The 17,652-nt window shown below is 45.0% G+C and overlaps 1 protein-coding gene across 8 annotated transcripts in view; it reads left to right on the top strand.

The window, feature by feature from the left end:
* Nucleotides 1–17,652, top strand: part of PRXL2A (peroxiredoxin like 2A) — a 74,266-nt gene that overhangs the window by 48,694 nt on the left and 7,920 nt on the right. For all 8 annotated transcript variants that reach the window (XM_033943337.1, XM_033943336.1, XM_033943335.1 and 5 more), the window contains exon 4: nucleotides 10,621–10,761. In XM_033943337.1, the coding sequence (XP_033799228.1) occupies nucleotides 10,621–10,761 (141 nt within the window). The remainder of the gene's footprint in view (nucleotides 1–10,620; nucleotides 10,762–17,652) is intronic.

Genomic DNA, 17,652 nt, shown 5'->3' with positions numbered 1-17,652 from the left:
TACCTAGTAGCCTATAAAAACACCATCAAACGTTTAAGAATAGTACAAAATGCCGCCGTCCGCCTCATCTTCCGCCTCAAAAAATACGACCACGTTAACCCCCTATTACGCTAAACTCCACTGGCTGCCGGTGGAGGCAAGAATCGCCTTTAAATTCGCTTGCCTCTGCTTCAAAACCTTAGCAGGCTCTTCACCAATCTACCTATCTGAGCACCTTGAAATTGCTGGCTCCTCTCGTACTCGAAATACCTACCTGTTCTCCTTTCCCTCCCTGAAGGGCTGCCTCTACAAAAAATTCCTTGACCGATCCTTAGCATTCCAAGCGGGCAAATGGAACAAATGCCTCTCTACTCTCATCTCCAATTCCCCCCACTATCAAACATTCAGGAAGTTAACTAAAACCTACCTTTTTGACAAATTCCTCTGATTTATCCTCCCTCCTCCTCCCTTCTCTTCTGACCTCTCCCCCCTAGACCCTTACCGCCTCATGTAACACTGCTATTTGTAACGCCGCTGTATCGAACTTATAGCAAATGTAACTACTCTGAACATATAACCTAGCTGCCAAAATAACTTCACCATATATTTATTGTCTAAAATGTAAAGGTAACTGACCGAATATGTATCATCTAAAATGTAAATGTAACATTAACGAAATTGTAACTTCGCTGTAAATGTACAGTCTCTTCATCTGTTAACCACATAGAACTTCCATGGTAATGCGGTATACAAGAATAAAGTTATTAGTAGTAGTAGTGGCAGGACTCTTTTCTGTCTTCATGGTGTTTCGCAGTACTGAGGCTTATATGGATGCTGCGGGGATGGTGACGGGGCGGTGAATGGGATGGCAGTGACGGTGACAGGGAGGTGAAGGGGATGACCGTGACGGGGCGGTGAAGGGGATGACCGTGACGGGGCGGTGAAGGGAATGGTGGTGACGGGGCGGTGAAGGGGACGGTGAGCCGGGGACGGGGACAGATTTTTTTCCCTGTGTCATTCTCTATTTATACCAGCTCAGGTATAGGTGTAAATTTGCATGACTGAAGGACACACGAAGGTGCATATTTTATAATCTGTTTATGTACACTTCAAAGCTCAAACTATGCCATTGAATGTGGCTCCATGTGGTGTACAGGACCTTGGGGAGAGGGTAATATTTCTAAGAGGTCTTTTTACAAGCAAAATTTCCTTTATAAAATTACCCCCGATAAGTGCATTTTCTTCTCTGGTGAATGCATCCCCCCCATCCCCCAAGCCAGCTCAACCTATAAACCAGGTGAGGCCCTGTTCCAGAGCACTATTGATTAAAGAGCACCAGAATCCCAGTCCAGCATCTCTCCCTCTCCCTCTCCCTCTCTCTCCCCTCACCTCTGTGATTGGGGAGGGAAATACCAGATTGGGAGTCAGGATTTTGGCACCCTTATCAGCAATGTGGAAGGGGAGGACTTGAACTAGGAGAGCTACTAAACTATGGATTGAGACAGTGGTCTCAAACTCGCAGCCCAGAGACCACATGCAGCCCACCAGGTACTATTTTGAGGCGCTCGGTATGTTTATCCTAATCACAAAAGTAAAATAAAACAGTTTCTTTATCATATGTCTCTTTAGCTATAAATTATAATATTATTATTATTAAGCTTTAGCCAAAAGGAAAGATTTATAAACTATAAAGAGTTTTACCACATGCAAAATTGTCATTTCTTTAATAAGACATTAACTATTTTTTTCTGAGGCCCTCCAAGTACCTACGAATCCAAAATGTGGCCCTGCAAAGGGTCTGAGGTTGAGACCACTGGATTGAGGGGCGCTGAAGCAAAAGTTGGCTCAGGGTGCTACAGTTTCCTCTACCTCATCCTTTCACCCCCACCCTGCAGTCCTCCACTTCAGCCTCTTCACCGCTGTCTTGCCAGTGAAGTGGATTTCTATAACCCTGCTAGTTGCTACACGTCATACTTTGGCAGAACTATAAACCGCAAAATCTGTGCACCAGAAGATCCGTGAGGCAGACTGAAATCTTTCCTCAGCTAGTCAGTATTATTATTTATTTTTTTTTCAGCATCTAATGTCCGAGACAAAAGTATTTCCAGGTGTTCTTTCTTGCAGGTCAGGAATGTGGCAGAATTCATCATAGTTGCATAGTATAAGCTTTAACAGTAGGGTATATTATATCCATGAAACATATCAAGTTTCCTTTGCCCTTGGTTTCACATTGATTTTTCAATGCGATTTTAACTACACAGCTTTATTCTTCCGTTTAACACTAGATTGATATATTTTTTTGAATAAAGGAGGTAGGAACTCTTGAATACCCCAAATAGCTTTACATATGTTCATTTTTTCACATGCCCTCAAATGCACAATATTCGTATGCAGGCCTCCCCGTGCCAGGGTCCCTTCCAAAAGCCATGGGGGAAAGGAGGAAAAATAGCCTTGCTGGGGGAGCAAGAAAGGGGCACGGTGTCGGCTTCCACATGCTGGTGCTATGAACCTTTTCAGTATTTGTAATTTGGTTGTGGGCGCAGAGAAGTGGTTTGATGGTTAGAGCAAAAACAGAGAGCCCCGTGGCATAGCGAGGGTGTGAGACACCCAGGGCGGTGGCGCTGCTCCCCCCGCCCACTTTTCCGCCAGCCCCCCACCTCCACATGCTCCTTCCCCACCCCCTTCTACCATGCGTGGTCCGCTTCTTTTCCCCCGTACCTCTGTACCATTCCTGGTGCGAGCAGCAACCCCCCAACCAGAGGGCGCGCCAGCGTCAGCTCTTCCTCTGATGTCTTGTCCTAGGTGCAGGTCCAGAAAGTGATGTCGGAGGAAGAGCTGATGCTGGTGCATTACAGAGGTACAGAGTAAGGGAAGCGGTGTGCATGCATGGCAGTAGGGGTGGGGGTGGGGAAGGAGCGGCAGAGAGGAGGATGGGTGCCTGCACCCTCACTGAGACAGCGCCCCCTACCGCCCCTTGCTCCATGGTGGCTCCTTGTAGTCTTGGGCAAACCAGTCAAACTTCCATTACCATGAAGTGGCCAGGGATGGCGTTAGCAATCTCACCCATTTAGGACCTGCCGATGAAACTGTCATCTTTTGTGGTAAGCCATTCATGAGAGAGGGACGTTGGTTATGCATCACAAGATAGCACAATAGGCTCTGAGTTTTGGAATTACAGTGCCAGCACATAAGGGAGAGTGGCAACCCACTGCCGATCACTGTCTGTTGGCTGTGTAGGCTGAATTTGTTCCACTTACAGTGCACCATAAATTTCTATAATGTTTAATTTTTAAATAAATAAACTAAACCTCAGTCCAAAGGCACAGACCTGGTATCTGATCATTCATCGCAGAATATTTTTTATACTTAGTACTGAAAAGAAAGAATAATCCTTTTAGTGCAGTAGGTGTATCTTTTTGGACAGTAGGACATTCTCCCCATGCTCGCAAGCCGTGCAGAAGGAATCTTTTTCAGGTTTTCAACTCTTCCCCCTCTTCCAGAGGGCTCTACTGCCCTCTTCAGTTTTTCCTTTTGATTGCAAGCCAGAAGGTGTCTTTCTGATCTACTCTATATTTTTTTTGTTTTGTTTGGGCCAAGATCCTCATATGAGGTCTGGCAAGGGGGCTTGGGCTCCTAGGGTTTATTGGCAGAGTTTGACCAGGATCCTGTGGACCTTTCTGACAGGGAATCTGAGGGCAAGCAATTAGTCTGTATGTCCTTGTTGTCACAGAGCAAGTCTTCCCTGCTAGGCAATATGGGGAGTCTCAAACAGGAGCAAGTATGCAGGAAGCAGTGGTAGCCCTTGACCAAGGGGAGGATCCCACTGTACACTTGCTGTTCAAGCTTTCGGCATTATTAAAGCTTATTACTCCCTGTGGGAGTTACAATTAGACTCCCAGCTGGCCCCTTCCAGTCCGTTTTCTATCCTGAGTGTAGTGAGAATGCAGCCCACGTCTTTTCCCTGGCATCCTGATATGAGTGTTTTAGTCATAGAGCACTAGGATGCTCCTGAGGGCTTTTTAAAGGTAGCCAAGACAATGACTAGGCTGTATTGTATGGCACAGGATTGTCAACCTCTCAGCCTAAGGTGGATTCCTTGGTTGCTCAGGTAACCAAACACACATCCCTGCCAAGTGAGGGAGGTGTAGTATTAAAGGGCATGCAGGATCGCAGAGTGGATGTGACCCTTAAAAGGCAGTTCAAAGCTTTGGCTTAGGAATCAAAAGCAGATGCAGCAGCCTATTTTGTGGCATGCGCTTGTTATACCAAGATGCGTGGGCTCACCCTGGCAGAGGAGCCTTTGCCCCAGCTTGCGCTAGCAGGGATGGATTATGTGGCCAGTGCTTTATGATATCACAGCCATGAGCAAAATCTCAGATTCAATTTCAGCCTGCAGAATGCTTTGGATCAGGCAATGGGCAGGAGATTCCACCTCCAAGGCTACTCTCAGCAGACTCACTTTCAAAGGACAGATGTTGTTCGGAAAGGGTCTAGATGATCTGATGGCCAGCGTGGCAAATCGCCAACCAAAATCTCTGCCTGACAGTAGACCGTGAACCTCTAGAGGTTCTGGGTGGTCTAATTTTCTTAATTCCAGGCACTTTTGAAAGAGGCCTTATCTCAGAGATTGTCAGGACCTAGGTGAATCCAAGCCTTTGGTTCTCGTCCCATGTCAATCTTCAAGAAGGCACAATGACACTAAGGCTGAAGTCTTCCCCTGAGGATAGGAGGAAGGCTCTCAGCATATGCAAAGGCCTGGGAGCAGATCTCATCAGATCGTTAGGTACTGGAGATCATTAGAAGGTACCAGCTTGAGTTCACCCATCCCCTAACAGACTGGTATGTGGACTCCCCTGTGGGGTGCCCAGAAAAGTCGAGCAGAGTTTTAGCAACAGTACAGAGACTTGTAGAAATTCAGGCCATAGAGCAAGAGCCGCTAGAAGAATTGGGCACAGGCAGATACTCCATATACTTCACAGTACCCAAGAAAGGCTTAGAAGATTGGTGACACATTCTGGATCTCACCCATGTCAATGAGGCCCTGAAGGTTCCATGCTTTCACAAGGAAACCATGCGGTCAGTCATCGCAGAAGTAGCTCCGGGGGAACTTCTAGCTTCCCTAGACTTGACGGAAGTCTACCTGCACATTTCCATATTTCTGGGACATAGGAGATTACCGAGATTCCATGTGCTGGAGAGATATTATTAGTTCTCAGCTCTCCCCTTTGGATTGGCAACAGCACTACCCGCATGCTCACCAAGATGGTGGTGGTTTCAGTGCATCTTCGCAGGGCAACTGGTTGATCAGAGCTCTGTCGTTATCAGAAGGGGAACAAGCAGTGGCTCAAGTGATCCAGTTTTTGCAGAGCCTGGGCTGGATAGTGAATTTTAGAAAGAGCCAGCTGGTTCCATCCCAATCCTTAGATCCAGCTTTCTGCCATGTTGAATAGTACTCCCATATATTCTATCTTCCAGAGGCACACAGACAAAAACATTGCACTCAGATAATGGACAGGGTGGCCAAGCCAGCTTAGTCTACATGTCACTACCTCCAAGTACTAGGCTCCATGGCAGCTACTCTAGAGGTGGTCCCTTGGGCGAAGGCTTCCATGCGTCCTCTACAGAGTGTACTACTATCTTGGTGGTCTTCATAAAAGGACTCCCTTCAAATGACTCTCCAGTTGACTCTGGAATCATGCCGCAGTACGAGTTGGTGGCTCTATCCACAGATATATTATGGAGCATACCCTCAGAATAACTTCTTGGGTGAGTCTCACAACAAATACCACTTTGTTCGGCTGGGGAGGCCATTGCAATGGATGTCCAGTCCAGGGGCAGTGGTCAGCCTCCCGGAGAAAGTGGTCCATTAACAGATTGAAGCTTTGAGCCATTTGATTCTTGTTACAGAAACATGAGAAGAGTCTGGGAGGACAGTCGGTCCAAGTCTTCTCAGACAGTGCTACATCGGTGGTGTATGCTATTCAACAAGGAGGCACCAAGAGTGTGCAGCTGAGCCTAGAAGGCCATCTATTGTTCCAGTGGGCAGAGATACACCTATAGGTGATCTCTGCAATTTATGTAGTGGGAGTGGACAATGTCCAGGCTAATTACCTCAGCAGACAGACCTTAGACCCTGGAGTATGGGTGTTATCTGCAGTAGCATTTCAGTCCACTACTCTTCGATGGGGTCAGCCAGCTTTCAATCTGAAGGCTACAGTGAAGAAGGGGGACCGTTTCTTCAGTTGAAGATCTGAGCCCATAAGCTTAGGCCTCAACACCCCAGTCCAGCCGTGGCTAAAGAGTGAGCTCTTGTACGTATTTCCTCCATGATAGAGCAAATTCTTCTCAGAATGGCAAACCACCTACAGAGAGTAGTCCTCATAGTGCCAAATTGGCAACGCAGGCCATGTTACGCGGACTTAGAGGGACTCAGAGGGATAAGGATCTCAGACTGCAAATCTCAGAGCCCAGTGGTCTCAGGATCTGGATTGCTTTGGTCTTACAGCATGGCTCTTGATCGTGAGGCATTGGAGCAAAAAGGATACTCTGAGGTAATCATTGCTACTCAGAGCCAAGAAGTTTATGATGGTCTCCTCTTACTCTGAGGCATGGAAAACATTTCAACACTGGTGCACAAAAGAGAAGGTGGAGCCGTTTTGTGCTCCAATCATGGTGGTACTAGCTTTCCTCCAAGCAAGTCTCGACAGAGACCTCGCAGTGATGTTACTCAGGGTCCAAGTGGTAGGCCTCTCATGCTTCAGAGCCAATGAGTTTCAACTGTTGGACCACCTCTTCGTGCTCACCTGTCAGGCTAGATGCAGTAGACAGGCATCTAAGACTACCATTTCAACATGGATACAGATGACCTTTTCGTCCACATATATTGCCTGTGGCAAGCAATCGCTGGTCTCCTTGAAAGCATATTCCACAAGAAGCATAGTCTCTTCATGGGCGGAAGCATGAATGATTTTGCCCAGGGAGATTTTGCAGGGCAGCGACCTGGTCCACTCTGCACATGTTCTCCAAGTTCTACAGAGTGGACATGGCAGCAAAGGAGGATACCATCTTTGCGTCCTCATTGTTATAAGCAGGTGCAGAGGTCACACCCTAGATTTCTGGGGCTGCTTTTGTATGTCCCTACTGCCAGAATGACATACCTATTGCACTAGAAAAAGAGATTAGGTTCTTACTTTGCTAATATCTTTTGTCCTAGGACAAGCAGGCAGGTATTCTCACATATGGGTGACGTCATCGACGGAGCCCGGATGCGGACGCCTCTCAAGCAGACTTGCTTGAAGAAACTCGAAGTTTCGAGTCGCCCGCACCGCGCATGCGCGAGTGCCTTCCCGCCCAGCACAGAGCGCGTCTCCTCAGTTCTCAGTTTTCCGCGGAGCCGAGAAGTCTGTCTTTGACTTTGCGTTTAACTTCGTTCCTTTGTGCCTTCTCTCAACCGCGGTTTGTGTTTTTAGTTTATTTCTTTTATTTTTAGTTAAAAAAAAAAAATTTTTTTTTTTTTTGTCTTCCGTTCGTTTTCCGGGACAGGCCGTTCGGCCGCAGCCCGATGGCTTCGATTTTGCGGCGGTGATTTTTCCTTCTATGTCCCGGCCTGCCACGGGCTTCAAGAGGTGTAGCAAGTGTCAGCGCGCGATCTCTCTTAAGGACCCTAAAGCTGCTTCAAGTGCCTTGGGCCGAAACATCATCCTAGGTCGTGCCTGCCTTGCCAAACACTTCAGCCTCGTGCTTTCAAGCGTCATTATATTTTGATGGACAAGCTTTTAGAAATGGAGTCTGCTACTGATCCCTCGACTTCGAAGGCGTCTTCGGCCTTGACTCCTACCGAGGCCCCTTCACCTACCGCTTCCACCTTGAGCCTCATCAGACCTTCGTCGTTTGCAGCGGCTCTTGCTTCGACGTCATCTGCTGTATCTTCCCCTGTTTCCTCAGGTCAGATAGCTCAGCAGTCGGTCCACCGGTGGTGATTAAAGTGGCTAAGACTCCCAGGTCGAAGCACACTGACACTACCTCGAAGGAACCTCCAGCCAAAGCAGGTGGTCCGGTTTCAGATGCACATCCATCCTTGCCGGCTTCTTTCCAGACCATGTTAGAGAAGCAGTATATTCAGTTCCTTACTAACATGGGACCCAAACTGCTTCCTCTTATCCAGCCTGGGCATTCAGCAGACTCCCGCGAGGTTGAGCCGCTTCCTTTACCCAGTCTGAACTTACACACTCTTAGCAGGGAGCAGTCTCGGCGAGTGTCTGGTCTGGCATCCAAGCACGTAAAGCAAGGAGCAGATTCTTTGCGAGTGCCTCGACGGGAATCCTCACACTCTATACAAGGAGCAGAGTCTTTGGGAGTGCATCGAGGTTCCTCCACCAAGCCTCTGGAGTTTCAATCCACAGCCTCTAGTCCTATTCATCTGATTACATCGGCTGCTCTCGTCTCCGAGGCGAAGTCTCCTCGATCCTCGAGATCTGGTTCCAGACACAGTTCTCATCGACGTTCGAGGCCTTCCTCGAGGCATCATTCCAGGCATAGTTTGTCTTCTCAAGACAGGCCATCTTCCTCTAAGCCTCGATCTACTCCAACCTCGACCAGACCACCGATGCCTCATTTGAGGTCTCCAATGCCGGACCTCGAGGATATTCCGGTTTTGATTGCTTCGTCCAATTCACCAGGTTCCTTTGATGCCAAAGCTTCATCTTCGACTCAGGCTGCCTCGATGTCCTCGAGTCCTTCTCAAGGCAAAGCATTGGCAGATCAGCTATCTTTCTCATCTTTCCTTCGTCAGATGGCTGTGGAGTATCTAGAAGTCATGCATCTTCCTCAACCTCTGGCAGAGTCTCAAAAGCTTCCACTTCATAAGCTTTTGAATCAGACTTTTGGTTGATGCATGGAAACGCCTTTTTCCATACCAGCTGTTCCAGGCAAATTGGACTCTAGGTATAAAACTCAGTTATCTCATCAATCCCTCCTTGTCGAGTCATCCTTAAAGAGGTCCCATCCTTCCAAGGTTTATGCCACCGTTCCTCCTGTAAGAGAAGGGAAAACTATGGACAAATTCGGACGTCGCATCTATCAAAAAGCTATGATGTCTTCAATTATAATTTTCAATTCATCACTTATTTTGAATTTCTTATTTCTTTGTTGCCGAAGTTCTTGTATTATCTGGATACTCAAATGCACTTTGAATTTCGAGAGGTTATTGCTTCTTTGTCTCAACTCCGGTTGCATCTCCTCCAGTCATCTTACGATGCATTCAAGTTGTCTGCTCAAGCAGCTGCTTGCTCTGTGGCTATGCGTCGTCTTGCCTGGCTTCATACAATTGACATGGACCCTAATCTTCAAGACCGCTTAGCTAACATTCCTTGTGAGGGCAATGAACTCTTTGATGAATCTATATAGGCAGCCACCAAGAAATTGTCTGACCATGAAAAATCTTTTCCTTCAATTGTCAGACCTAAGCCAAAGCCAGCTCCTGCCAAGCCTGCACGCCTTACTCTTATTTATCAACGGCGTTATGCTCCAAAGCCGGTTCCTTACACTCGCCCTCCTCTTAAGAAACAGCAACCTCAGAAGCAGCAAAAACCCCAACCTTCTGCTGCACCTAAGGCTTCTCAGCCTTTTTGACTGTTTAGAACAAAGTATAACCTCCACCATTCTGACTCTCTCATTTTCTGGATACTTTCTCCAGACGGGATGGACAGTTTGGCCAAACAGTATTACAAAATTTATTCTCCTAAATTGCCAACACTCCCACCATCCCATTCTGGTTAGCTTGGAGGTCACCCATATGTGAGAATACCTGCCTGCTTGTCCTGGGATAAAGCATAGTTACTTACTATAACAGGTGTTATCCAGGGACAGCAGGCAGCTATTCTCACAACCCACCCACCTCCCCTGGCTGGCTTCTCTGCTAGCTATCTGAACTGAGGAGACGTGCCCTGTGCTGAGCGGGAAGGCACTAGCGCATGCGTGGTGCGGGCGACTTGAAACTTTGAATTTCTTCAAGCAAGTCTGCTTGTGAGGCGTCCGCATCCGGGCTCTGTCGATGACGTCACCCATATGTGAGAATAGCTGCCTGCTGTCCCTGGATAATACCTGTTACGGTAAGTAACTGTGCTTTCTAGTAGATAAGTGTGTCATTCTGGAACCCAGCCCTGTCAGTTATTTTCTCTGCCTGCCTACTATCTCAGTCAGGAAGTTCAAATCAAAACTGAGATTTCAATATCAGTTAGACCTCAAGGGTATGGAGAATAATCTATTCCTACAACACAATGGCTGTTTGAGCTCCATAATTGTTTCTGTTTGGTATGGTTATATCAATGTTTCGATTGTTCAATTAAAGTGTTTGACATGTTTGATATACTTTCAGAGCAAAACAGATTTTTAGTTCGGGGAGTCTTCCCATACCCCTCCTCCTTATGTGTTCCTATATTGGGGTATCACCTGTTTTAATAAAACAAGGAGGCAGTAAAGCTCTCTAGAAAAGGAGGAGGAGTTAAAAACTTGGAATGGATTTCTTATGCATGGCTCGCAAGCATGGGGAGAATACCCTACTGTCCTGAATGACACCCCTATCTATTGGAAAAGATATTAGCAAAGTAAGAACCTAACCTCTTTATTTCTTATCTCTTGCAGGAAGCCCAAGAGCTGTCCTCTCTCAGACCTCAACTTGACCAGTTAGGGGTCCCCCTTTATGCTGTTGTGAAAGAGAATATTGGCTCAGAAGTTGACGAATTTCGGCAGTATTTCAAGGGAGAGATCTTCCTTGATGAAAAGGTACACTTTGCTAGTTCTTTATCAGGAGCTACAGATTTTCAGAACATGTTATACAGAAGATAATTCAGACTGGAATTTAAACCGTAGGTATTACTTTTTTAAATCATGTTCTTGCTAGAATAATGGTTTCAACTTTTATCATATTACACATCTTTTCCTTTCTCCAGATTTATGTATTAATATATTCCTGGATGTTTGAGCAACCAGTATATATGTGCTCCTTCCCCCTCCCCCCAAAAAAATCATCTTTTTTTTTTTTTAAAGAGCTTCAAAAGAAATTTGGAGAACACCGAATGTGAAGGGATGATAAAGAATGATAAAAGGGATGGGACAACGTCCCTATGAGGAGAGGCTAAAGTGGCTAGAGCTCTTCCGCTTGGAGAAGAGGCAGCTCAGGGGTGATATGATAGAGGTCTATTAAAATAATGAGTAGAGTGGAAAGGGTAGATATGAATCACTTGTTCACTCTTTTCCAAACATACTAGGACTAGGGGACATGAGATGAAGCTTACTAAGTAGTAGATTTAAAACAAACTGGAGAAAATATTTCTTCACACAACATGTAATTAAACTCTGGAATTCATTGCCGGAGAAGGTGGTGAATTCAGTTATCTTAGCTGGGTTTTAAAAAGGTTTGGATAATTTTCTAAAAGAGAAGTTCATAGGCCATTATTGAGATGGCTTGGGGAAATCCACAGCTTATTCCTAGGATAAGCAACATAGAATCTGTTTTGCTACTTGTGATCTAGCTAGATACTTGGGATCTGGGTTGGCAACTGTTGGAAACAGGATACTGGGCTTGATGGACGTTCGGTCTGTCACTGTATGGCAAGCAATTCTTATGTTTTTATGAAGGATGCCTGTATGAACCATTTAGCTATATTCCCACCTAACAATGACTGTTGACCCACTTAGATACTTTGACCTTGCTCATCTCCTTGAGGCCTTTAAGCTAGATATTGATTACATTACATTACATTAGGGATTTCTGTTCCGCCATTACCTTGCAGTTCAAGGCGGATTACAAAAGAATTATCCAAGATGTATTATAACAAGAACTTACCAAAAAAAAAAAAAAAAAATTGGTCATTTTCAAAAAGAGTAAGAAATGGTTAAGGTTATTTGTTTGGGGTAGTTGGCTTTAGTGAGAGGTGGAGTTTGAGACTTGCGGTATTATTTCTTTTTTCAGAGTTTTCTTGAAGAGTATGGTCTTTATTTCTTTTCTAAAAGTCTTGTAGTCGAGGGATGCCGTCAGTAGATTGGCGATTTGGTTGTCTAGTTTGGCTGCTTGAGTGGCCAGGAGGCCATCATATAGTTTTTTCCGTTTGACTTCCTTTTACTTACAGCTCTTTTTTTCTGTGAAGGAAGAATTACATTATGTTCTATCTGTACTTTCAATGGAAATGTTCAGCTCCGCCTGGAACTGCAAGGTTAAGATGGAATATAAGTCTCTAAATGTAATGTAAAGCATGAGAATTGTCCCAAGAGATAAATAAGAAAAGACCTATTAAGTCAGACTAAGGTCTATCAAGCCCAGTATCGAGTCTGGGTCACAGAAATCTGGCAGATCCCAAAAAGTAAATGTATTTCTTAATAGGTCTTTTCAGGAGATAAATTGATCGCTTTACCACATATTCCTGGCAAATATTCTTTATGGACTTTTCTTTTAAGAATTTATCCAAACCTCTCTTGAACCTCACTCTGTTAGTTGCTTTAACTACATCTTCCAAAGCTTAATTATACACTGCATGAAAAAAAACAATCTTTCTACAGTTTTTCAGTGTGCTGGTCATTAGTTTCATGGAGAGTTTTTTCTTTTTTTAGTGTTGAAAGGTTAAGCAATTCTTCTGTGTTTAACCATTCCACACTCTACTCATGAATTCATAAACCTATTTTGGGTTTTCTTGAAAGGTTAACTTAGAAAAAGCATGAGCATGGGAAGAAATTTCTCCAATTTGTAGTAAAGTAATTGTGCATTAACCACGGATCTTTCTATGAGACAGGTAGGGTGACACTGATGAAAATTGATTATACTGTACGGATATTTAGTTAGTTAGTTTGTTCGTTTGTTTTCTGTCCTGTTCTCCCCAAAGAGCTCAGAACGGGTTACAGGTTAACATACATAAAATACAGTTAACAGGTTACAATTTGCATACCTCTTCTAGGCTGACCGTCAACCCTGTCAGTTTCTCGTCCTCGTTTCCTGTGTATAGCCTGTCGGCTTCCGGTATGTTGTGTATATCCTCTTCGGTAAATACAGACGCAAAAAAATGTGTTCAGTTTGTCAGCGATAGCTTTGTCCTCCTTTAGCACTCACACTATTCCATGGTCATCCAACGGCCCCACCGCTTCCTTTGCAGGTCGTTTCACCTTAATATATCGAAAGAACGGCTTGAAGTTTTTTGCCTTCTTGGCTATTTTTTCCTCATAGTCTCTTTTGGCCCTTCTTACCGCCTTGTGGCACCTGCTTTGATGTTTGTGCTTTTTCCAGTTTTCGTCTGTTTTTGACCTTTTCCATTCCTTAAATGAAGTCTTCTTGTCTCTGATCGCTTCCTTCACCACTACAGTGAGCCACGCCGGTTCCTTGTTCTTTTTCCTCTTGGATCCCTTGTTGATATGCAGTATATATAGATTTTGTGCTTCGGTGACTGTATCCTTAAAAAGGGACCATGCTTGCTCTAGCGTTTTTACAGTGCTTATTCTCCCACCATGAGTCTCATCCCTTTGTAATTCTCTTTTCGGAAGTTCAGTGCCGTGATCGACATTCTGGATCGATGTTTTGTCCCCATGTCCAGGTCGAAGCGGATCATATTGTGATCACTGCTTCCCAGCGTCCCTTCTACTTCTACACCTTGTGCCGGTCCTCATAGTCCATTTAGAATTAAGTCCATAATTGCATTTCCTCTCGTATTTTCCTTGACAAGTTGTTCCAGGAAGCAATCACCTATAGCATACAGGAACTTGGTCTCCCTACTGCAGCTGGAGGTGCCTAGGTTCCAGTCTATCCCCGGATAATTGAAGTCACCTATGATAACTGCGTTGCCTCCCTTGCAGTTGCGTTTAATCTCATCCGTCATCTCTTCATCAATTTCTTTGGACTGTCCTGGGGGTTGGTAGTAGATGCCGATCTTCATTTCCGTTCCTTCTGTCCCTGGAATTATGGCCCATAGAGACTCTACCTTATTTTTCATTTCCAGCATGTTCTCTCCGGTAGACTCAATTCCTTCTTTGATGTATAGGGCAATACCACCACCTTTTTACCTATCTGCCTCTGTAGTATAGCTTGTATCCTGGTAGCACAGTGTCCCAGGCGTTTTCCTCATTACACCATGTTTCAGTGATGCTGATAATGTCAAGGTTATTTTTTTGTGCCATAGCTTCCAATTCCACCTTCTTGTTTCTTAGGCTTCGTGCATTTGTGTACATACACTTGAGTTTGCTGCCTGTTACTTTCTTGCAAATTCTTCCCTCTTGTGTCCTTTTCGATCCGTCAGGATTTCTATTTTGCCTATGATCTGGTGAGTTTTCCCCGCTGTCTTCCTGCATGGTATCCTCTGGGTATACCGGTTCCCGAACCATCGATTCCTGGTCAACTGTCAGCTTTCCCCTTTTTCTTAGTCTAGAAACTTCTCAATTTCTCTCTTGATGTTGCTTGCAAGTAGCCTCATTCCATCTCTGCTGAGGTGGAGTCCATCCTTCCTGAATAGTTTGCTCTTCCCCCCAGAATGTTGTCCAGTTTTGCACAAAGTGGAATCCTTCTTCCTCACACCAGTGTCTCATCCATGCTTGCAGCTCCATCTGCCTCTTCTCATCAGCCTTGGGTACCGGAAGGATCTCCGAGAATGCTACCCTCTGCGTTCTGGTCTTCAGCTTCCCTCCTAGGATCCGGAACTGGTCCTTCAGTCCTTCCCATTATACATATATATACATGTATAATGGGGGTCCTTTTACTAAGGCACGCTAAACGCTAAAGCATCCATAGACTATAATGGACGCATTAGCGTTTAGCTTGCGCTAAAACGACTAGCGCACCTTAGTAAAAGGACCCCAATATGCAGTTTACAGGATAAATTTGACTTACAGTGCAAGATATCAATATAAGTTTTTATCCTAACAGAGGATCTAGTACCAATATACATTAATATTTCTTTGTAATCTTATCAGCCTAAAGCAGGGGAGTTAGGCGAAGAGGTTTGTTTTTATTGCTTTTCTTAAGTTGAGGAGTCCTTTAAGGACTCTGATCTGTGGGGACAATTGATTCCAGTGTCTCTGTATGAAGTTGGAGTAGGAATGTCGTTTGGCGGTTTGCAGTTGAAGGGCAAGACTGGGTAGTTTTGAGGTGTATTTTATCCTGGGAGCGGTGGGACCTGTTCAGCACGTACAGAGGAAGCTAGTTGTCATGTAGCTTGGTGCCATGTCGTGCAAGGTTTTGAATGCTAGCATTAGACTCTTGAAGACACAACATTTGGCTATGGGCTGACAATAGAGCCTGGGAGACAGGGTTGCGTGAACAAAGGTTTTCTTAGAAGTCTAATTGCCACGTTTTGTACATGCTGGAAATGTGAGACCATTGAATATGGTGTTGCAGTAGTCCATGCGAGAGAGGACTGGGGCATAGAGTAGTTGGGTGACGTCAGACTCAGAGAAGTAGTTCCTTATTTTTCGGAGTTGATGTAGGTAGTAAAATGAGGAAGATACCACCTGCGAGATATGGTTAGAAAGCGACAGGTTAGAGTTGATGAATATTCCTAGGCTGCATGCTTGTCCTTCACAGTTATGGTAATTGAGTCCCAGCATAGCAAGTGACGGGCGCGGTTGCAGTGTTCTTTAAGGATCCAAAGGAGCTCCATTTTGGAGGCATTTAGTTGCAATTTTTTGACATCCAGTTTTTCAAGAGTCAGTTTAGGAGTTTCATGATCTGGGCGTTGCGGGTTTCTCCTAGCAGTAGGTACAGTTACATAAGAACTGCCATCTCCGGATCAGACCTTTGGTCCATCAAGTCCGGTGATCCGCACACGCGGAGGCATCAGCCAGGTGTGCACCTGGCGTAATTTTATTCACCCATATCCCTCTCTGCTTCTCGTAAGGATATGTGCATCTAGTTTGATTTTAAATCCTTGAACGGTGGATTCCGCAGTAACCTCCTCTAGGAGAGCATTCCAGGTGTCCACCACCCGCTGTGCGAAGCAGAACTTCCTGATATTCATCCTGGACTTGTCCCCCCCTTAGCTTCAGTCCAAGTCATGTTGTCCGTGTCACATTAGACATTATAAATAATTTTTTTTCCTGCTCTATTTTGTCGATTCCCTTAAATATTTTGAAAGTCTCGATCATATCCCCTCGCAGTCTCCTCTTCTCAAGGGAGAACAATGCCAGTCTCTTAAATCGTTCCTTGTATTCCAAGTTCTCCATACCTTTAACTAGCTTTGTTGCTCGTCTCTGCACCCTCTCCAGTTTTATATCCTTCTTTAGGTTGGGAGACCAATGTTGGACACAGTATTCCAAGTGTGGTCTCACCATCGCTCTATAAAGCGGCGTTATAACTTTCTCCAATCTACTCGTGATTCCTTTCTTTATCATGCCTAACATTCTATTTGCTTTCTTTGCCACTGCCGCGCTTTGTGCCAATGGCTTCAGGGTCCTATCTATCAGTAAACCCAGTTCCTTTTCTTGTTTGCTCTTACCCAGAGTTGCACCTGACATTCTATACTCGTGTTCCTTGTTCTTTCTGCCTAAATGCATTACTTTGCATTTTTCCACATTAAACTTCATCTGCCATTTCTCCACCCATTTCTCTAACTGACACAAGTCACTCTGGAGTTCCTCGCTATCCTTCTGTGATCTGATTGTCCGGCATAGCTTTGTGTCGTCTGCAAACTTGATGATCTCACTGGATGTTCCTTCTTCTAGGACATTGATGAAAATATTAAATAAGATGGGCCCAAGTACTGAGCCCTGGGGCACACTGCTAGTCACTTTCTCCCAGTCCGAGAAATATCTCCCTCTGTTCCATGGCTTTGTAGTTTTCTGAGAAGTCTCTCATGTGGAACCTTGTCGAACGCTTTCTGGAAGTCCAAGTATATTATGTCCACCGGTTCTCCACTATCAATTTGTTTGTTCACTGTCTCAAAAAATTGAAGTAAATTTGTCAAACATGATTTCCCTTTCCTGAAGCCATGTTGACTGGCTCTCATCAGGTCGTGTGTATCCAAGTGCCAGACTATGCTATCTTTAATCAGTGCTTCAACCATCTTTCAAGGGACAGACGTAAGACTCACCGGTCTGTAGTTGCCTGGTTCTCCTCTCGATCCTTTTTTGAAAATTGGCGTGACGTTCACTATCTTCCAGTCGTCCGGTATCTGTCCAGTTCTAATTGACAGGTTGGCAAGTTGTTGCAATAGTTCTCCGATTTCAACCTTCAGTTCTTTTAAGACTCTCGGGTGAATTCCATCCGGTCCAGGGGATTTGTCACTTTTGAGTTTGTCGATCTGGTAGTGTATCTGGTCCAAGTCCACTGGTGAGGCTGTCCTCTATTACTCCTTTGAATAGTTTCATTGCGAAGGAGTCAATCTGTATTTGGTATTTGTGGGCTATGTCTAGAACTGGTCTAATGTAGAGATTAAATAATAGGGGGGGAAAGTAGAGCCCTGTGCGGAACACTGGTTTCAGTTTTGATATTCACATCATTGAGCAGTATGCTTTGGGATCTATTATTCAGGAAGGAGGTGAACCATGATAGCTCAGTGTCTCGGATTCCAATTTCAGAGAGCTGCGCAATGAGGAGAGGATTGTCAATAGTGTCGAACGCTGCGCTAAGATCCAGAAGTACCAGAACGACATCATTAGCCTTATCCATGAGTTTCCAGTAGTTGTCAATGATGTCGAGAAGAA

Source organism: Geotrypetes seraphini, chromosome 4 (assembly GCF_902459505.1).
Source record: "Geotrypetes seraphini chromosome 4, aGeoSer1.1, whole genome shotgun sequence".
NCBI lineage: Eukaryota > Metazoa > Chordata > Amphibia > Gymnophiona > Dermophiidae > Geotrypetes > Geotrypetes seraphini.
This window is presented reverse-complemented; position numbering and strand designations above follow the sequence as displayed.